General features: G+C 39.5%; 1 protein-coding gene across 1 annotated transcript in view; it reads right to left on the bottom strand.

Annotated features, from left to right (window-relative positions):
• Positions 1 to 16,468, bottom strand: part of CHST9 (carbohydrate sulfotransferase 9) — a 237,597-nt gene extending 221,129 nt beyond the window's left edge. The window contains exon 1 of the mRNA XM_068993962.1: positions 16,348 to 16,468. Within this exon, the coding sequence (XP_068850063.1) occupies positions 16,348 to 16,468 (121 nt within the window). The remainder of the gene's footprint in view (positions 1 to 16,347) is intronic.
• Positions 16,469 to 19,740: the final 3,272 nt, after the last annotated feature.

Here is a 19,740-nt window from a genome sequence, read left to right as displayed (position 1 = left end):
GCTACTCAGGTGGAGTTTCCTCAGTGCTAATCAGTGGTTATTTCCCTCTCTAAGATATACATCTATTAGGAAAAAAACACCCAGATCAGAGAGTGTTCTTCCATTAGACATATTTCTCAGACTCTCTAACACAGTTCTGCCAGACACTGAGTATGTCCATTCCACTTCTGCATCCTGGAATTGTAGAAAGGACCACAGGATGGGTTTGGGGATGACACACATACTGTGAGATGGATCTGAGCTAACAACTCCAATTATCACCACCCCCAAAAGTCCCTGGTCTGATGACAATGATGTTTGGGTCTCAGAAATTAGTGTCAATTCAGGGCCCTGGTCCCTGTACATGTGTGTTCAGTCGTGTCTGTCTCTTTGGGACCCCATGGACTGTAGCCCACCAGGCTCCTCTGTCCATGGGATTTTCCAGGCAAGAATACTACAGTGGGTTGCCATTTCCTACTTCAGGGGAATCTTCCCAACCTAGAAATTGAACCTGAGTCTCCTGCATTGCCAGGCAGGTTCTTTGCCACTGAGCCACCTGAGAGGCCCTCCAATTCAGAGCCTATGTCCAGTAATTCCCCCAAAGACTAATCATTTCCTTTTCCCTAAGTCATAGTCACCTGGGTAAAAGGCCATAGTATCCAGTGGCATCTTAATGAATCTTCTGACAGATTAATTAATACACATATTAATTAACACACATATTAATATATGTGTCTGTTTAAATGAAAATTTACATTTGTAAAAGATAGTCCTTCATGCCACAGGGCATCGTGTCCTAGGTTCAGTTCATTTCTACAGAATCAGAAACAAAACAAGATGGGAAGTCTGGGGAGAGCAAGGAGGAAATGTCAAAAACTAGGGAAGATTTACTCATTTCTCCAGGACACCCTATTTAGTCCTCAGAGCTGCTGGGGAGCAACTTGTCCCAAAGCAGACATAAATATTGTGGCAGGAGAAGAGGCCATTTTATGCACCGACATCCAGCGTGCAGCCCATCGGGGTATGAAAAGGTAGCCAGAACCCGGCAACAAGGCCGCTCTCTGCAGCCCACCACCTCCATCCCTTCATGGATCGTAGCTTTGTCATGGCAAAGGGGCTTGCATAACTGGATGAAGCTATGAGCCAAGCCGTGCAGGGCCACCCAAGACAGACAGGTCACAGTGAAGAGTTCCTGCAAATCAGGGTCCAGTGGAGGAGACAATGGCAAACCACTCCATTATTCTTGCTGTGAGAACCCCATGAAGAGAATGAAAGGCAAAAAAGATATGACACCTGAAGATGAGCCCCTTAGATCAGAAGGTGTCCAATATGTTACTGGGATGAGATGGTTAGATAGCATCACTGACTCAATGGACATGAATCTGAGCAAACTCCAGGAGATAGTGGAGGGCAGAGGAGCCTGGTGTGCTGCAGTCCATGGAGTTACAAAGGGCCAACAACAGCATCTCCACAGCCACAGGAAACTTTTGAGTCTGTGCATTTCACACTGGGTCAGGCCAGTTGATACACTCTTCTGTCAAGTTTTTCATAGCCCCCCCGACCCCCATCAAGAATCCTCCCTCCTCCCTGCAGTCCTTGGCTGTCCATGACTCTCACGAACATTCAGAGAATACAAAGGCAGATAGATAGATGCCCTTATGAAGTCCTATGAGCCTTGAAAGTGAAAGTCGCTCAGTTGTGTCTGACTCTTTGCGACCCCATGGACTGAATTCTCTTGGCCAAAATACTGGAGTGGGTAGCCTTTCCCTTCTCCAGTGGGTCTTCCCAACCCAGGAATCAAACTTACAAAGGAGGTTTCTGGAAGGAATGGCAACACATTTGTTTGAAGTTGATGTAATGAATTACATAGTAGTGCTCCTCACTGTACACCCCCAAAATGTAACAACCGAAAGGGTCTTCAAAGTCAAAACTGCATAAATGAATATTTAAGAGTTCCAGATGCTAAAAATACACTTGAGATCTCATTTTCTTCTTAATCAGAAATTGCTTCGGGGAAGAAGGCTCTTTGCCTTCTGGAATCCAACATCGGCCAAGTTAACTTGGCATCTTGGCAAAAATCAAGGATAACCTGACTCTTGCCAATTGTAAACAGAGAGCATAGAATTTAAATGTAAGAGCTACAGAGGGGGAAAAAGCTGCCTACCTGTTGCTGTGAAATAAACAAGACTATTTAAATTTCACCAGGTATTGCCTTAGTAGAATTTGAATATGGTCAGATTTTTTCTTTTTTTTTTTTTTCAGCTGGACATCTGTCATTACAAACTCAATCAAGTTAATGTAAAAATATTTCAGAAGAATGAGAAACAGAATTAAAACCTATTAAACTTTTTCAATACTACTAGTTTTCCATTTAAGTGCATCACCATTTTTCCCCATCTATTCTACATTGCTCATAACTCTTCACATTTCTACCAAAAAATGAGCATCTCACTTTCTGGATATAGGATTTCAGGTTGCAGTTATGTCATTTTCCCTAGCTCGGGGTTATTGGAACTTCCTTGGAGCCAAAGCAAACTCGGGAGTTTCTACTTAATTTTCTGCCAATGGTTCAGTGAATAGACTTCTGATTTCTGCTGATTATGGAATCGCTTCTGGGGATGGATCTAAAATGCAGTCACTGACCCTTAATGTCAATCATAAAATTCTGGGTCCAAAATTCTGTGGCAATTCCATTGTTTACAGTGCATTTCTGGCGGCATGATCATAAGCATAACCTGACTGCTTTATGGATTCATCTCTCTCCTGAGCAAACTTAAAAGAAGGCTTAGTAACACCTGCACTGGTTTGTTGAGTGTGTAAGAGCTGCCACTCTTGTCTTCCACTAGATATTCTTTGGCCTTATTCATCTGAGGGCTTCCCTGATGGCTCAGATGGTAGAGAATCTGCCCAAAATGCAGGAGACCCGGATTTGATCCCTGGACCTGGAAGATCCTCTGGAGAAGGGAATGGCTACCCACTCCAGTATTCTGGCTTGGAGAACCCCATGGACAGTGGAGCCTGGTGGGCTACAGCCCATGGGGTTGCAAAGAGTTGGACACGAATGAGCAACTAATGCTTTCAATTTTTATGCATCTGAAAAGAATTCTAAAACTGAATTTCGAAAAGTTGAAAAGTAAAAGAGTTTCTTAATATGACTAAATATACCTTTCTTAGCTAATTATTTTGTGATGGGTCACGTAATCAACAGAAACCATGGAGACTATCTTATGATAAAAATCATTTGTATCTTAAAGTAATACTTTATAGTACAAGAAATGCAAGATTGTGTGAGCCTAGTTTATATGAGCTCATAATTCATAATAAATTGGTTATAAAAGTAATCTGAAAGCTGTTCCCAGGACCATGAAATAGATAAATATTCATGTCTATTGTTTTTCATTTGCAAACAACTATTAATTGTCACTTTACCCACACAGCACATAATAAGCATTCTGGAATTCTACATTTATCACTGTGATGTTTTTATTAAGAGTATGTTAAGGCATTTCCACACATACTCGACCACAGCACGGAAAGCTGGATATTTCGCCTCTGTTAGTGTGCCTACTTTGACTAATCAGCACCATTTTTGATGTCAATTTCTGGCCGTCTCAATTTTTAAAAAATTAATGAGGAAAATTCTCTCCCATCAAGAATCGTTACTAAATATGTAGCCAGCTGCCACCTACAGAACAGTCAAATATCACCTTCAAAGAAGAAAAAGGCAACTGGGCAGGGTGTATTTTGTTTGATATATCTCTAAGATGGTCTTAACAAACAAGAAACTTCCAAAGATGCTGGCTGTCAATGTCACTGGTGGCAACGCTGCCTGCACAGTCTTCTTTTATTTTTTTAAATTTTTTATTTTATATTGGAGTATAGCCAATTAACAATGTGGTGACAGTTTCAGGCAGACAGTAAAGAGACTCACTTAACTATACATATACATGTACCCATTTTCCCCCAAACTCCCCTCTCATTATGGTAATATCTAGAGCAACCAAGCTTGCAAACACAGCTAGAAGGTTGGGGCCACACCAAAGATAGGTTGATATACTGTGAGTCCTGCAGAAACTGTCAACTTTCTTGTCTCTGGAATCTCGCCCCCACTTCTTCCCATTGAGCTCTTTCCTGGGGTCTCTTGTGTTCCAGGTACAATGGGTCCTGACCCTCAATGAGGCTGCCAGTTGGGGAGACAGGCATGGAAGCAAATGTTTACAACTCAGGCTGAGTCAAGCCACGGGAAACGGAGATAAAAGCTTGAGAATAGAAAGGGGGCACTAGCGATGAGTTCTGTCTGCTGCATCAGCACAGAACCATTTACTTTCAATCCTATGTGTATATATAAAGCTCAGTATAAAAGGACAGAAGCTGCTTAGAGGGTTTCAGCTTCTGAGCTGGCATTAATGGTAAAGAACCCTCCTGCCAATGCAAGAGACATAAGAGGAACAGGTTTGGTCCCTGGATCCGGAAGATCCCCTGGAGGAGGGCATGGGAACCCACTTCAGTATTCTTGCCTGAAGAATCTCATGAACAGAGGAGCCTCGTGGGCTATGGCCCATAAGGTTGCAAAGAGCTGGACATGACTGGAGCGACTTAGCACTTAAAAAGCAGCATGAAATGGGACCCTCCTACAAATCAGTGTAGCATTAGTGAATATTACAAATGCAAAGCATAACTTTGTGAACCCCAATGTAATGAGAAAGTTTGGAAAAGCCATTTCAGTAGTCAGAAAAAAGAAGTCTTATCTGAAATTTTCTTTCGTGATGACAGTAAAGCTTTCCCAAAGTACAGCTGTCTTTAATCCCCATTCTGGGGTAGCCTTGAGCGTCTTTCCAAGGAGACTGCCCAACAAAATCTTCTATTCTTTAACACCGACGACCCCACCACTCCCACCCTCACCCCACTCCTCACCCCAGGTTTGGTTAAACTGATACATAAACCTCCGTTGGTGGTGGTGGTGTAGTTGCTAAGTCATGTACAACTCTTGCGACCCCGTGGACTGTAACTTGCCAGGCTCCTCTGTCCATGGGACTTCCCAGGCAAGAATACTGCAGTGGGTTGCCATTTCCTTCTCCAGATAGATAAACCTCTACCTCTGGCTATTCTGCTAATTACTCACTGTTGAGTACTCCCACACACATAATAAACTTTTTTCCTATTAAAAAAAAACAAAAACAAAACCAAAAAACCTCAGTATAAGTTTTGGCAATCTGTGATTCAGGGAAACGGAACACTTAGTGAAAAACAAGGTTCTTCTTTTATTTAAAACACTCCATGTTTTCTTTCCACATTTTATTCCTCTTTAATCTGTGATGATCTGGGTATCATGAAATTTCCTACCAAACCTCTTGGAGGCTTGATGTATTCTTGAAAGGCATGTTCCCAGAGACCTTGGTTCTGTACTCTTGAACTTTCTTTTGAAGTCTGGCTTTTACAACAGTTAGTTCTTCTCTGTGCAGATTTTTCAACTGGAGAACAGAAAACTGTATCTTTCTCTCTCTCTTCATAGACTATATATGTATAAACTATATATATAAACAGAACGTATACTATATGTTCCTGGTGATGCATCTGGTTGCTAGACTTCGAGCTTGGATTTGAGGATTGCTGTGTTCAAGTCGCTTTAGGAAACAAACCAAACACGTGAAGCGTCCTCAATCCTCTTCTATCTCAAGGGGAAGAAGAAGAGTATTGGGCAAAAAATAGGAAGTTATCAGGCATCATGTTTTAGTGCCAGGTCTGTTGCTTCCTGAATATGCAAATGTAAGCCTCTTGGTTGCTCCTCTATAAAAGGAGGAAGCTGGGACTAGATGATGCTTCGGTTTTTGAAATTTATTTTTATGGGGAAAACTAGACAGTCTGAACTAGCTGGTATTACATACTGAACCAATAACCCTAACAGGAGCTAACCTGCCTGTCACCATGACTTATTTAGTGAGTGAGGTCTCTGCACTCATAATCAAAGTCCACACCAATGACTGGTAGTTATCTGAATTGATCCTCAATGAACTGCTAACCACCCTATTGGTATTTACCAATAAAGCAAGCAGCATCTGCAGGTTCGATGTTTTATATTTGTATCTTTCCATTCGAAATTCTGAATGGAAATCTGTGTGCTCAACTAACAATTCTGTATCTATTTAATGTACTAGGAGTATCATTTTTTTTTTCTATGCAAATACATTTTTATTACAAATCTATGAATTTACAATATAATAACTATCTTCTGTTTCCCATAAGAACTCCAGGCACTAGTGTCACCTTGTCCTTAGAAAGTCTTTGCTTTGTGCCCTATATTTACACTGCTCACTCTAAGTTTCTAGTTCTATTTATAAAAACATTCCTTAGTCTTGCACATTTCTTTAGGTTGCTATTCTTGCTCAGCAGAGAGAAGGGAACAATTTTTTGGTCTTTTGTAAAGTAAAATAATATATCAAGAGACAAATATTTATTTTTGCTTTTGTTGGGATGAAAAATGCACTTATTGGCATTTGATTTTAGTTCGATTGGATCTCATTACCACTCTTTAGTGCTATCCTTCTCCCAAATTCAAAGTTCTGTTGTATTCCTCCCTTGAGTTATATGAAAGCAAACAGGATTCACTGCAACCTTTTAAGGGCTTCCCTGGCAGCTCAGCGGCAAAGAATCTGCCTGTCAATGTAGGGGACACGGTTTCAATCTCTAGGCCGGGGAGATCCCCCGGAGGAGGGCATGGCAACCCACTCCAGCACTCCTGCCCAGAGAATCACATGGACAGAGGAGCCCGGCGGGCCAGAGTCCACCAGGTCACAAAGAGTCAGGCACCACCGAGCACAGCATGGCATCAAACTTTTAAACTATATTTCAAAAAACTTACAGTTTATTATCTCCTGGTAGACCTTCGCAGACTAATTGAGATACTAATTCAGTATCTACTGAGTTTTATTGTCTCATTTGCTATTTATGAGAATAATACACATAGTAGTATTATATTATGGAGAAACCACAGACAGAAAAAAAATCTAATATAGCAGCAATGTTAATTCTCTTCTCTAATCATGAGAGAATATACACAAATGATCAAAATAAGAAATCATTGACCACTCTTTATACTATGCTATATAACATTAAAAAGGAATAAGTGAAAGTGAAGTCACTCAGTCGTATCTGACTCCTTGAGACTCCGCGAACTGCAGCCCACCAGGCTCCCCCGTCCATGGGACTCTCCAGGCAAGAACAGTGGAGCGGGCCGCCATTTCCCTCTCCAGGGGATCCCCCCGACCCAGGGATCGAACCTAGGTCTCCCTCATTGCAGGCAGATGCCCCAACCCCTGAGCCACCAGGGAAGCCCTATAAAAACAGTGGTTTACAAATAAATGTTTTAAGAGATTTGTTTGTTCATATCACTTCAGCATTTGATATATCAATAATAGATAGTGATATGACATGGAAACAAAATGTATTTTAAACAAACTACTTAATAGCTGCTGTTATAAAATACAGGTTTCTATGTGTTGACTACAAAAAGAAATTTTATAGAAAGTCAATGCAAAGTTATTGTGATATACATAGCATAATTTTTAGAGACAGAAATGGCAAACCACTCTAGTATTCTTGCCTGGGAAATTCCACAGACAGAGGGGCCTTGTGGGCTACAGTACATTGGGTCACAAAGAGTTGGATGCAACTGAGCAACTAATACACACATATAGCATAATTTTTAAGGCATTGTACATCAGCGACCCTCATTTGCATTTATTCAGTGTTATAGCCCACTGACCAAAGCAAACAAGCCAAAACTACCAATGTAGCATAACTTTGAGGGAGAAAAACACCAAATTAATTAATGATTTTAATATAATTATTCTGTCCACATTTGTAATCACATGACATGATTTCCTATAATAGTTGGCTTTTTTTTTCATAAAATGAGGATAACTCCATGATAAATTCATTGTATTCATAATCTTCTCTATTAAGTTATTTTTGTTAATTATATATCTACATCTTAGTAAACAGCTCAAAAATATATATAAGAAAAATCAGTTTGTAACTTAAGGAATTAATGTTTTTCCTCAATAAATTTTGAATGCATTATAAGCATGAATTAAAACACTTAATTCACTATATCTTGAATTAGTAAATTTCAGGTTTAAACAAAGTTTAGGAGGAGTATCATTAAATATCTGTAGTGTTTTAAGAAGTCCTAATTTTGATTTGCAAAAGCTGAAAAGAAGATATAAAGTAAAAGAATCTTAAAGACGATATTCTGTGAACAGAGAAACCTGGCAGGCCACAGTCCGTGGGGTCAAAACAGTCAGACACAACTTAATGACTAAACCACCAACCACTCAGCCACCGGTAATTTGCTTCTCCCTGTGGACTTTGTCTTAACTCTCTACCCTGCCTTCTGAGTCTCCTGTCTTTCTGCGAGCTGCCTCCTGCATTTGCCCCATATCCCAGAAGCCACACTACTAGAAATTAAGAAGTAATTGTCAGAATTGCTTAAAATCTGCAGAATTTGAATAATACTCGGTGGCCAAGGTTTGCTACAGAGTTGATCCAATCAAAGTAGATTTTTATAAAATCTAGTAATGACAGCTGGGATAATAAGAATAAACATGGAATTTGGAGGGTGCTGGGGGTATATAATAGAGTGAAAATTGACATCAGAATCTGAAAGTGGGTGGCAGGCAGGTGAATGAACATCAGTGACCAACATACAAGTTCCCTGCCATTGGGAACAGAGGTAGAGCATATGCAAATAGATAAAAAGAATGCTTACAGCTAGAATAAGCGTCATGAAATACGTTTTAAGGAGTAATAAACAGGTACTGGGAGACACACCATCAGAGTATACCAACTTTATATAGGGTGTTGAGAGAAGGTGATGTTTAAGCTATACTGTGAAGGATAAGGAAAAGCCAGTAACGGAAACAGTGAAGGAAAACACATTCTAGGAAGAGAGAAGAGCTAACTAAAAGGGCCTGAGATGGGAAAAATCATATAGAAGGAAGATGGGATATGGAGGTGTCCTAAGGGGAGCTGTGGGAGCAGATATTCATTTGATAAATCAGAGGAAGTAACTCAAACAAGTGACTTTTAAAAGAAATGAGATTTTATTTTCCTGAGGGTATGATTGACAGTAAGCATAATGTCCTTCCAAGTTATAAGTGGCTTTGCTTCAGGTCAGGTATAAAAAGATCCCCTGAGAGAAAATAGAATTTCAATACAGCAACATCAAAATCAGGAAGAACAGCATGATTCTGAAGGAAAAGAAGATACTTTCTCATCAGAGAGGTGCAAGAGAAAAGAATTATACCAATCTAGTCTAAAAGTAAAACTTTATATGCCACAAAATATATTCAGTTTGAAAAAAAGCAATACAGAATCTTGTTAGAAATACCAAAGCATAGAGGCCTGTTTGCCTTTAAGGTCCTGCATCAGTTTACTGTCTGAGAAAAAAGAATAAGGTGACTTTGCTTTGCCTAAAATCAGAAGCTTATAGCTACCTACTATAAAGTTTTCATACCAACAAAGAAGTGTTACTATATAACCTGGGGCTACCGATGTTAACTATACTTTTGCAAAACAAAAAATTAAAAGTAGGCATGTACAGCATGGAAGATTTGAGTAAAATCTTGACTTACAGAAAGGTCACATCGTTGACCAAAATGAACATACACTTTAGACCAATCATGCTCAAGATTGGAGTCTTACAGAGCCTGGATTGGTGGTAATGAGTTTTGCAAAGGTGAGATTATAGCTATGTGATTCTTTTATATCCTAGGTATGATAATTTACAGCTAAACAATTGACCTTACATGTTAATGCTGAATTTTCAACTAAATTCCGATGTCAGTATTTAGTGTAAATCAGAAAGAAACTAGTAGAAAAAATGTCATTAAAGGTATGAAAGTCAAACAAGTTTTTGTTTAAGGTAAACATTTAAAAATATTATCAATTAAGAGCTAAAACATTATTGGTCCTGCCAAAAACAAGCAATCTTGAGAAGAAAGCTGGAAAACTATATTACAAGGTTATAGTGACTAAAACAGTACAGTGCTAGCATAAAAATAGACACAGAGATCAAAGAAAGAGAATAGAGAGCTCAGAAATAAACACCCAAATAAATGGTCAATTTACGACAAAGGGTCTGAGACTATACAATGGGGAGAGCACAGTCTCTTCAATAAATGGTGTTGGGGAAACTGGTCAGTGACACGCAAAAGAATGAAGCTGGACCACTATTTTACACCCTACACAAAAATTTACTCAAATGGATGAAAGACTTGAACGGAACACCTGAAATCGTAAAACTCTTGGACGAAAACAGGGTGTAAGGTCTCTGACCTTGTAGATGATTTTTTGAATCTGTCTTCAAAACCAAAAACAAACAGGTTGAACTATATCAAACTAAAAAGCTTTTGTATGGCAAAAGAAACCATCAACAAATCAAAAGGAAACCTGCTGAACAGAAGAAAATATTTGTAAACCAAAACCAAAATATATAAACAACTCATACAATGCAATAAAACCCTAAATAATTTGATTTTTTTAAAATACAAAATCAGAATAAATATTTTTCCAAAGAAGACATGCAGATGGCCAAAGGGGCATGAAAAGAGGCTCTGTGTCCTTCATCATCAGGAAAATGCAAATCAACACCACAATGAGATATTGCCTCACACTTGTTAAAATGGCTATCATCAAAAAGACTAGAAATAAGTGTTGGGGAGGATGTGGAGAAAAGGAAACCCTCGTGTACTGTTGGTGGGAATGTAAATTGGTGCAGTCACTTTTAGTAAATAGTATGAAGGTTCCTCAAAAAATTAAAAATAAGACTACCATATGATCCCATGTTTCTACTTCTGAGTTTTTATCTGGGGAAAATGAAAACACTAACTTGAAAAGATATATGAACTCCTATGTTCATTGCAGCACTATTTACAGTACCAAAGTCATAGACACACATATTTATGGGCATATATTCAATGGAATAGGCTTCCCTCATAGCTCATTCAGTAAAGAGTCCACCTTCAATGCAGGAGACCCTGGTTTGATTCCTGGGTGAGGAAGATCCCCTGGAGAAGGAAATGGCAACCCACTCCAGTATTCTTACCTGGAGAATCCCACGGACAGAAGAGCCTGGTGGGCTACAGTTCATGGGATCGCAAGAGTTGAACACGACTTAGCAACTAAAGTGCCACCATACAACCCTTTGGCCACCTGATGCGAAGAGCTGACTCACTGGAAAAGACCCCTGATTCCAGGAAAGATTGAGGGCAAGAGGAGAAGGGGGTGATGGGATGAGATGGTTAGATGCCATCCCTGACTTAATGGACATGAGTTTGAGGAAACTCAGGGAGACAGTGAAGGACAGGGAAGCCTGATGTGCTGCAGTCCATGGGGTCACAAAGAGTCACATAACTTAACAACAGCAAACAACTGACAGGTGAGAGCTGGGAGAAGAACGTTCCAGATCTGAGAATTGATTTGGTAGAGAAATTGTGATGAAGCCAGAAACACTGGCCAGGGAATTAACGTGAGGCTGTGGAGCAGGAGTTGGCCCCACCCACGGTTTTGCAAGCTCCAGGGAGAAGTTTTTGCTAAAGGGACTGAGCTATCACCGAAAAGTTTTAAACACGGGAGTGTCATCATCAGATTTATTATTTAAAAAACAGGTGGTGAGGATTAAAGGTTGATCTTTAAATTGTTTCTAAAGCATTCTGATTCTGCAATGATGGGGTCCTTCACTCTCTCTTATTACACATACAAAACAATTATGCACCACACCTTCTGTTACTTGTTGTGTTTAGCAGTAACAGTCTACCTAGAGAAAGAGAGCCAGATAGTAAATTTCAACAGGGGTTGGAGGGAAGAAAACAAGCCATTGTTGTGACTTCTCCTGAAATGGCCCTCCTGGCTATTGCATCTTACACTGGCATATATCCTTTCGGATCTGGTCCTCTGCTGACCCTGCTCCTAACTTGACACTGCTCCTTCTAAGACTTTTATCTGCTCAGCAGTTCCATTACTGACAATTGATTGGGCTCTTTCTCCTGGTTCTAACTCATTACTTTGCCTCATAAAGAAGGGCCAGACTCCTTCCTGTCAAAATCAACTGTCCTTTTGTATCAAAGCCTTGGCCTGGACTCAAGACCATTTTCTCCCTTACAATCCAAGAGACTATAGTCTCCTTGAGAACAGGGGTTATATCTGCTTCTCAATTACATCTCCTGTTTTCATCACAGGGCTTGGCACCTCCCATTGTTACATCTTCAATAAACGCTGTTGAATGAATGAATGCCCTGACCTTGGGCAGCCTGTACGATCTGAGATCGCCTTGGACCAGAATTCTCCTGTCTGCCACTCATCACTCTCCTTCCAGCGTCTACATTGTGAAGCATGATGGCTCTGTGCCAGTTAGACTCTCCCAACTATTTTAACCAGTGCTAAAACTGAGCCTTTTTTCCTTATCCTAATCATTTAAGGCACAAGCTTGGGATTGTTTTCCTGAATCGTGGCTGAGTTTAACTTGGATAATTCAGAAAAAAAAAAAAAAAAACAAGTCTGTAGATGCTCTGCATCATTGCCAGGATATTAATAGTAATAAAGCTCACATTCATTGGCCTCACTGCTTGCCAGGCACCATGCTAACTAACTGCTTTGTAGACACTGTCTCCTTTGATCCTCACTGCAACCCTACAGGGAAAAGATTATTACCCCCATTTTACAGACGAGAAAATCAAGGCTAGAGTCACAGAGCTAACAAGGAGATGTGAGATTTTCAAAATTCCCCTGAATGTAAAACTTGTACTCTTTAACAGTTAGGGGGAAAATGTACAAAATAAAACTGGTAATAATACATCCACATACTGAAAATTAACACAGAGAAATGTATAAATTAATTGATAATGGTACTGAAAAATGGATGTTTATATGAAACTCTTTGTTGTATAATTGGATAGATTCTAACTTCTCTGTCACACATTTTTCCTCTTTGCCTCCAAAATATCTATCTATTCATAATCTTCTACTAGTACATAGAGCACATTTGAGATTTTTTCATAATCTTCAAGCATTTTATTTTAATAAAAGCAGCCCAGGAAAACGAGAAAGGCAAGAAAACAGTCGTGTCTTACCGGATTTTAAAAGCCTCAAAAGAAAAAGTGTATGAAAAGAACCTAAGAGCTCTTCTGGTACAACTGAAATGTACATGAGATCAAACCATCCAGAGCTTTAAAATCTGCTCTGCTTACAGAGGAGCAGACATCTTCCAAAGTGCTGTGAGTGACAGTTTTAAAGTGTACACAACTCAGATTTCTCTTTCCCATCAAAGCACGCATTCAGGTACTTTCTGACTTAAAGAGACTGCCTTAAAAAAATGAGTGATCTTCCTCTCAAACCAGGGCTCTGTAAGAACTTAGAGGGGTGGGAAGGGGTGGGGGATGAGAGAGAGGTTTCAGGAGGGAGGGGATATATGTCTACCTATGACTGATTCATGGTGATGTATGGCAGAAACTAATGCAATATCGTAAAGCAATTATCCTTCAATTAAAAAGAAATAAAACATTTTTAAAAATGTGTGACGTTCCTGATGTTATCTGAAACACATATAAAATACACAGCGAACTGTCTACCTAGAAAACAACAGAATTACAACCTAGGGACTACCCTAGTGTAAGGCAAAACTCCAGATGAAGTCTTACTGAAGAATAATAAAACATTTCTTCAGTAAAATAGTTATCTAAAGGAATCCTCGTTCTAATGTTCATACTCACTGTCATGAGTAGATTGTGAAATATTATGTAATTCACTTGGGATATATTGAGAATAAGAGAAAGTACTTCTAGCAAATCACAAGCAAAATTTAAGAGAATAAATGGGAAATGTTTTAGTAGCTTATTTTCACTGGGGAAACTAATTTCCCAACTTGAAAAATTTATGAAGTCAAGAAAAATTTTTAGAATTTTTAAAAGAATCTAACTTGTAGACGAGAGTACCCTCTATGAATTTATAAATATAGCTTAAATTTACCAAGTCAGTGATTTTAACATAGCATCACTGATGTATCATATATATGTTCATCTTTTTTTTTTTTTAAATTAGGCAGTTCTTTTAGGACTTAAAAGGCACAAGAGAACCTGGGCATGGATCATACTTTGAAGATGCTTAGCTCTATGTAACTCGGAGAAGGCAATGGCAACCCACTCCAGTACTCTTGCCTAGAGAATCCCATGGATGGAGGAACCTGGTAGGCTACAGTCCATGGGGTCGCTAAGAGTCGGACACGACTGAGTGACTTCACTTTCACTTTTCACTTTCATGCACTGGAGAAGGAAATGGCAACCCACTCCAGTATTCTTGCCTGGAGAATCCCAGGGACAGAGGAGCCTGTTGGGCTGCCGTCTATGGGGTGGCACAGAGTCGGACACGACTGATGCGACTTAGCAGCAGCTCTGTATCTATGGGCATGTCATTTAAATGTTTCAGTTTAAAGTTTCAGCTCCTTCATCTATGCTCTAGGGGGTAATATTATTCACTTTTTCACTTTCACAGAAGCAGTGTGTAGGATAGAGGCATGGATTTTGGAGAGGCACAACCTGGGTTGGAATCCTAGCTTTTCCTTTGCATCTCAGCCTACACATGTGGGGCCTTGAATATCTGCCTGAGCCTTAGCTTCCTCATCTACAAACTTAGAATATCATGTCCAGTGAGATATCAATAGGATAAGGGAAAACATCTAGCACATACTAAGTTTTCAGTAAATTGTAGCTATTGATGTTCCTGGATAAGTTTTGTAAATTGCATTGTATATATCATGTTATTATACAACTAGACTTTTTTTCAGATGTTAGGTAGATTCTTACTGACAGACTAAATCATAACATTTCTCCATTAGTCTGTATATATGAATATATTCTCTTTTACGAATTGGAGCTTTGTTGTGACACTCTTCTCGAGAACTTCATTATGAGACTATGATATTAACAAACCTCATAATGAAATTGCTGCTTCTTCCTCCATTGCTGCATTCCAGTCAGCAATGAGTTTTAATTCGCTCATTCAACAAACACCTACTGAAGGCTTACTATGTGATAATATCCATGCTAGGATTATATTGCCAAAGGAATTAGCCTATTTATTTAATCACAGATGGTTTCATTCAATATTAAGTTATTATGATAAAATATTGCAGTAATATAGAAAACAGAAATATTATAATGTCTACAATGGGAATTAAAAATAAGTTTTGACAATATGTTACATGTTCTCTAGAAAATAATCACATGCAAACTCTTTTCACAAGAGTTACCCTAGAAATAAATAATTTCAAAGTGTCTATGAAGCTAAACCAAGGAAAGGAATTTTAAAATGGAAACACTTTTACAATTACCATTATTTATGACTTGGTATGGAGTTATCTTTCAGAGCAGATTCTTAAGGGCTTTATATCAAGAATGATTTTCAAATGAGCCACAATTGGAAACAATTAAGGAATTGCTCTGCTTTTACTTTATTTTTGTTAACTGTCATAGGCCATAGGCTATTTCTACCAATGGAAAACAACCAAATTTCACAACACCTATGTGTATATATTTCTATGGTGTTCTAAAACATTTCCTTGCATCATTATAAAAATAATCCATTGTAACAGTAATTGAGTGCCTCCAAAGTGTAGCAAACGACAAACTGAATAATCAATGTATTAATACAAAGTGAGTATAGTACTAGCAATCAACTATGGCTTGTGGACCAAATGTGGCCTACCACCTGGTTTTATAAATAAAGTTTTGTTGCAACAAAGCTTGATCCATTTGTTTACATAACAATACTTGGCTGCTTTTGTGATCTACTGGTTATAGATAAAGACACCTGTAGTTGTGATAGAGACAATGTAGCCTGCAAAACCTAAAATACTTTCTGTATTTTTACTGAGAAGGTTTGCCAACCCTCACTTTATAATAAAAGCATGAAAGAATTTCTACACCAACTGGAGTATTAATGTAAAAATTTTAAAGGAATTAAGAGAGAGAGTTTGCTGTATACTCAGCTCTTATTAGGCTTGTGCTCAATGCTTAGTAGACACATCAAAGGTAGGATAAGTGAGTAGAAGAATTCTCTACAAGCAGTCCTTGCTGAAAGGGCTATCAAACCACTGGCCCAAGATAATAAAAATTCCCAAGAATGGTCCCAAGGGACCGAGTAAATGCTCACCAGAAATGTATAACCATGCTTTCTTTGGGGAGCTGGAGGTTTTGTGTCCAGTGTTTTGTGTTGCTGGAAATCTTGTGACTTTGTATATATTTATAAATACCACAACTTATTTACCTGAAAACGACCATTATAATTAAAAATAGGGGGGGAAAAGTTGAGTTTTACCTGGGTGTTGTTCTTCAATGCAGACTTGCAAGTACATGAAGAGGAGTAGCCCTGCTACGCCAAACAGCAGCACTGAAAGGAAGACTTGTTTGGGGTCCATGACCAGTTCAGAGGGTTGCATCTCTCCTTACTCCTGAAGACCACATGGTTGGGTGTTCCCCAGAGCTTCGATCCTTCCTTTTTGCCTTAAGCGCTCATTCCACAAAGTAACCTAGAATTTTAAAAAATCCACACTGTAGCTTGCTGATGACATTTCTTCCCAAATATGGTATAAATATGCACTATATAATGATTTCCCAGGTGGCTCAGTAGGAAAGAATCTGCCTGCAATGCAGGAGACCCAGGTTTAATTCCTGGGTTGAGAAGATTCCCCTGGAGAAGGAAATGGCACCCCACTCCAGTATTCTTGCCTGGGAAATCCCATGGACAGAGGAGCCTGGTGGGCTACAGTCCATGGGGTTGCAAAGAATCAGACATGACTGAGCGACTAAAACGTTCACTTTCATGCGTATATAACTGAGAATTTCCATGAACTTTAATAACACTCTGAAGACAGGAAAGACTATAGTTGATGTCCCTAGAAGGCAATTTTCTATTTCAACTTTTATCTTATCTAAGTAACGTGCTGTGCTATGGTTAGTCACTCAGTCATGTCCAACTCTTTGTGACCCCATGATTGTAGCCCACCAGGCTCCTCTGTCCATGGGGATTCTCCAGGCAAGAATACTGGAGTCATTCCCTCCTCCAGGGGATCTTCCCAACTCAGGAATTGAACCAGGGTCTCTTGCATTGCAGGCGGATTCTTTACCAGCTGAGCTACCAGGGAAGTCCCAAGTAACTTGCTATTCTACAGTTAATAAGTAACAGTCTAACATTTAATTAGGAGAAGCATACCAGACTTCAGGTTATCTTAAAATGTTTGTGAGTGGGAAGAAGACTCTCAGAATAGATTTTTGAAAAAGGGATTTGGAAAAACACATTCCTAGAATGAAGGGGAAAAACATCACTTCATGTCTTAAAAAATATATAGAACTCAAAAATGAAAGGTTCAATCATCATTTCTCTCCATTTTAAAAGTTAAGAGTCTCTGGACGTCCCTGGTGGCTCAGTGGCTAAGAATCCGCTTGTCAATTCTGGGGACCCGGGTTCGATCCCTGGTCTGAGAAGATTCCACATGACTCGGAGCAACGAAGGCTATGAGCCGAAGCTACTGCAGTCCGCCCACCCTAGAGTCCGTGCTTGGAAACAAGAGAAGTCACCACAATGAGAAACCAGCGCACTGCAATGAAGGGTCACCTCCACTTGCTGCAACTAGAGAAAGCCAATGCAAAGCAACAAAGACCGAGTGCAGCCACAACTAAATAAATAAAAGAAATAGCATGTCTTCCAATCCTTCTTTTAAAAACAAAACGGTCAGAGTCTCCTATTTAAAGAGTACACTTAACATCCCTCAAAAGGCCTTAGAGGATAAATATGAAAAGTTCACAGTTCCATGGCCTCTCCCTCAATTACACAGGAATAGATAAGTTTACCTCAGATTACCGAAAAGAGAAGTTAAATCTACCTCAGTGAGAAAAGGTTACTAAAGAAATATTGCAATGACATTATTTTAAGACTATCACATTCAGTGGAATCCTAACTTTTTAGCTTTTCTTTTTTAAAGCTCCATCCACTTTTGAGAATGTGATGAAAATATAAATCCCCTCCTTGGAAAAATAAAGACATAAAGTCTTGGGTCAAATGTCAGTATGTTTACGGATCCTTACTGGAACTCAAGTTAAGAAGCTCTGCTTCCTATGAACAGCCATACAAATTTGCAGTAGCTTGTATGGTGAGCTCAGGTAATTAGCACCCCATCTAATGAGGCCAAGGTCATGGCATTGTGTCTAAGGCTGGTCAAAGACCTTGGCTCCATTCCTTGGCCATGTACCACATCTCGTCTTTGGATGAGCTGAATTAATGGTTTCTTAGCGTGAGGACATCACACACTGCTGTGTCTAAAAATTCTCTCTCCTTCCTCTCCAAAGATGTCTCAAAAACCTCTGAAAGAATATTGATTTAGCCTTTTTAAGAGGTGATTGGTGAGGTGCCAGGTAAAAATTAAAATGTGCTGTTGCAGATTGCTAGGCTGCTGAAAGGATAATATTTAGCTATTCTTGGCAAAATCAATTTTCACGCAGATGTTGGGCTTCACAGGTAACCTTTGAGGTCAGAATTAGACGGTCATGAAGAGTCGGACATGACTGAGCGACTTCACTTTCACTTTCCACTTTCATGCATTGGAGAAGGAAATGGCAACCCACTCCAGTGTTCTTGCCTGGAGAATCCCAGGGACAGGGGAGCCTGGTGGGCTACCATCTATGAGGTCGCACAGAGTCGGACACAACTGAAGCGACTTAGCAGCAGCAGCATGGCAGTAAGATCTCTTGATTAGAAAAAAGAAAAGAAATCCACCAAATAGTAAAAGTGTTTATGAAAAACAACAAAAAGTCATATTATAAATACATTTTTTTCCTTCATATTTTAATTATATGTGGAAGGGGCCAGAGTAAGAGCAGTGATTGTCAGTAGTACCAGAGGAGCTTTCTCGAATCCACTTCTCTAGTCCCTTGAGGAAGGGGCAGTGGCTAACGTTTTCACACGTACTTTTGAGGATTTCAAGCACTTTCTCATTTTTAGTCCTGAAGAAGTTTTTAAATAAGTAGAATAACTCAGAGCATGATCATACTGCTTATTTGGTGGGATATTCTGCTCTTTTGTGGGGGGGGTGTTAGTTCTAAAAGGTCTTGTAGGTCTTCATAGAACTGTTCAACTTTAGCTTCTTCAGCATTACTGGTTGGGGCATAGACATGGATAACTGTGATATTATTGAATGGTTTGCCTTGGAGACAAACAGAGATCATTCTGTCGTTTTCGAGATTGCATCCAAGTACTGCATTTCAGACTCTTTTGTTGACCATGATGGCTACTCCATTTCTTCTGAGGGATTCCTGCCCACAGTAGTAGATATAATGGTCATCTGAGTTAAATGCACCCATTCCAGTCCATTTTAGTTCACTGATTCCTAGAATGTCGACGTTCAGTCTTGCCATCTCTTGTTTGACCACTTCCAATTTGCCTTGAATCATGGACCTGACATTCCAGGTTCCTATGCAATATTGCTCTTTACAGCATTGGACCTTGCTTCTGTCACCAGTCACATCCACAGCTGGGTATTGTTTTTGCTCTGGCTCCATCCCTTCATTCTTCCTGGAGTTATTTCTCCACTGATCTCCAGTAGCATATTGGGCACCTACTGACCTGGAGAGTTCCTCTTCCAGTATCCTATCATTTTACCTTTTCATACTGTTCATGGGGTTCTCAAGGCAAGAATACTGAAGTGGTTTGCCATTC

This window comes from Capricornis sumatraensis, chromosome 21 (assembly GCF_032405125.1).
Source record: "Capricornis sumatraensis isolate serow.1 chromosome 21, serow.2, whole genome shotgun sequence".
NCBI classification, from domain to species: domain Eukaryota; kingdom Metazoa; phylum Chordata; class Mammalia; order Artiodactyla; family Bovidae; genus Capricornis; species Capricornis sumatraensis.
This window is presented reverse-complemented; position numbering and strand designations above follow the sequence as displayed.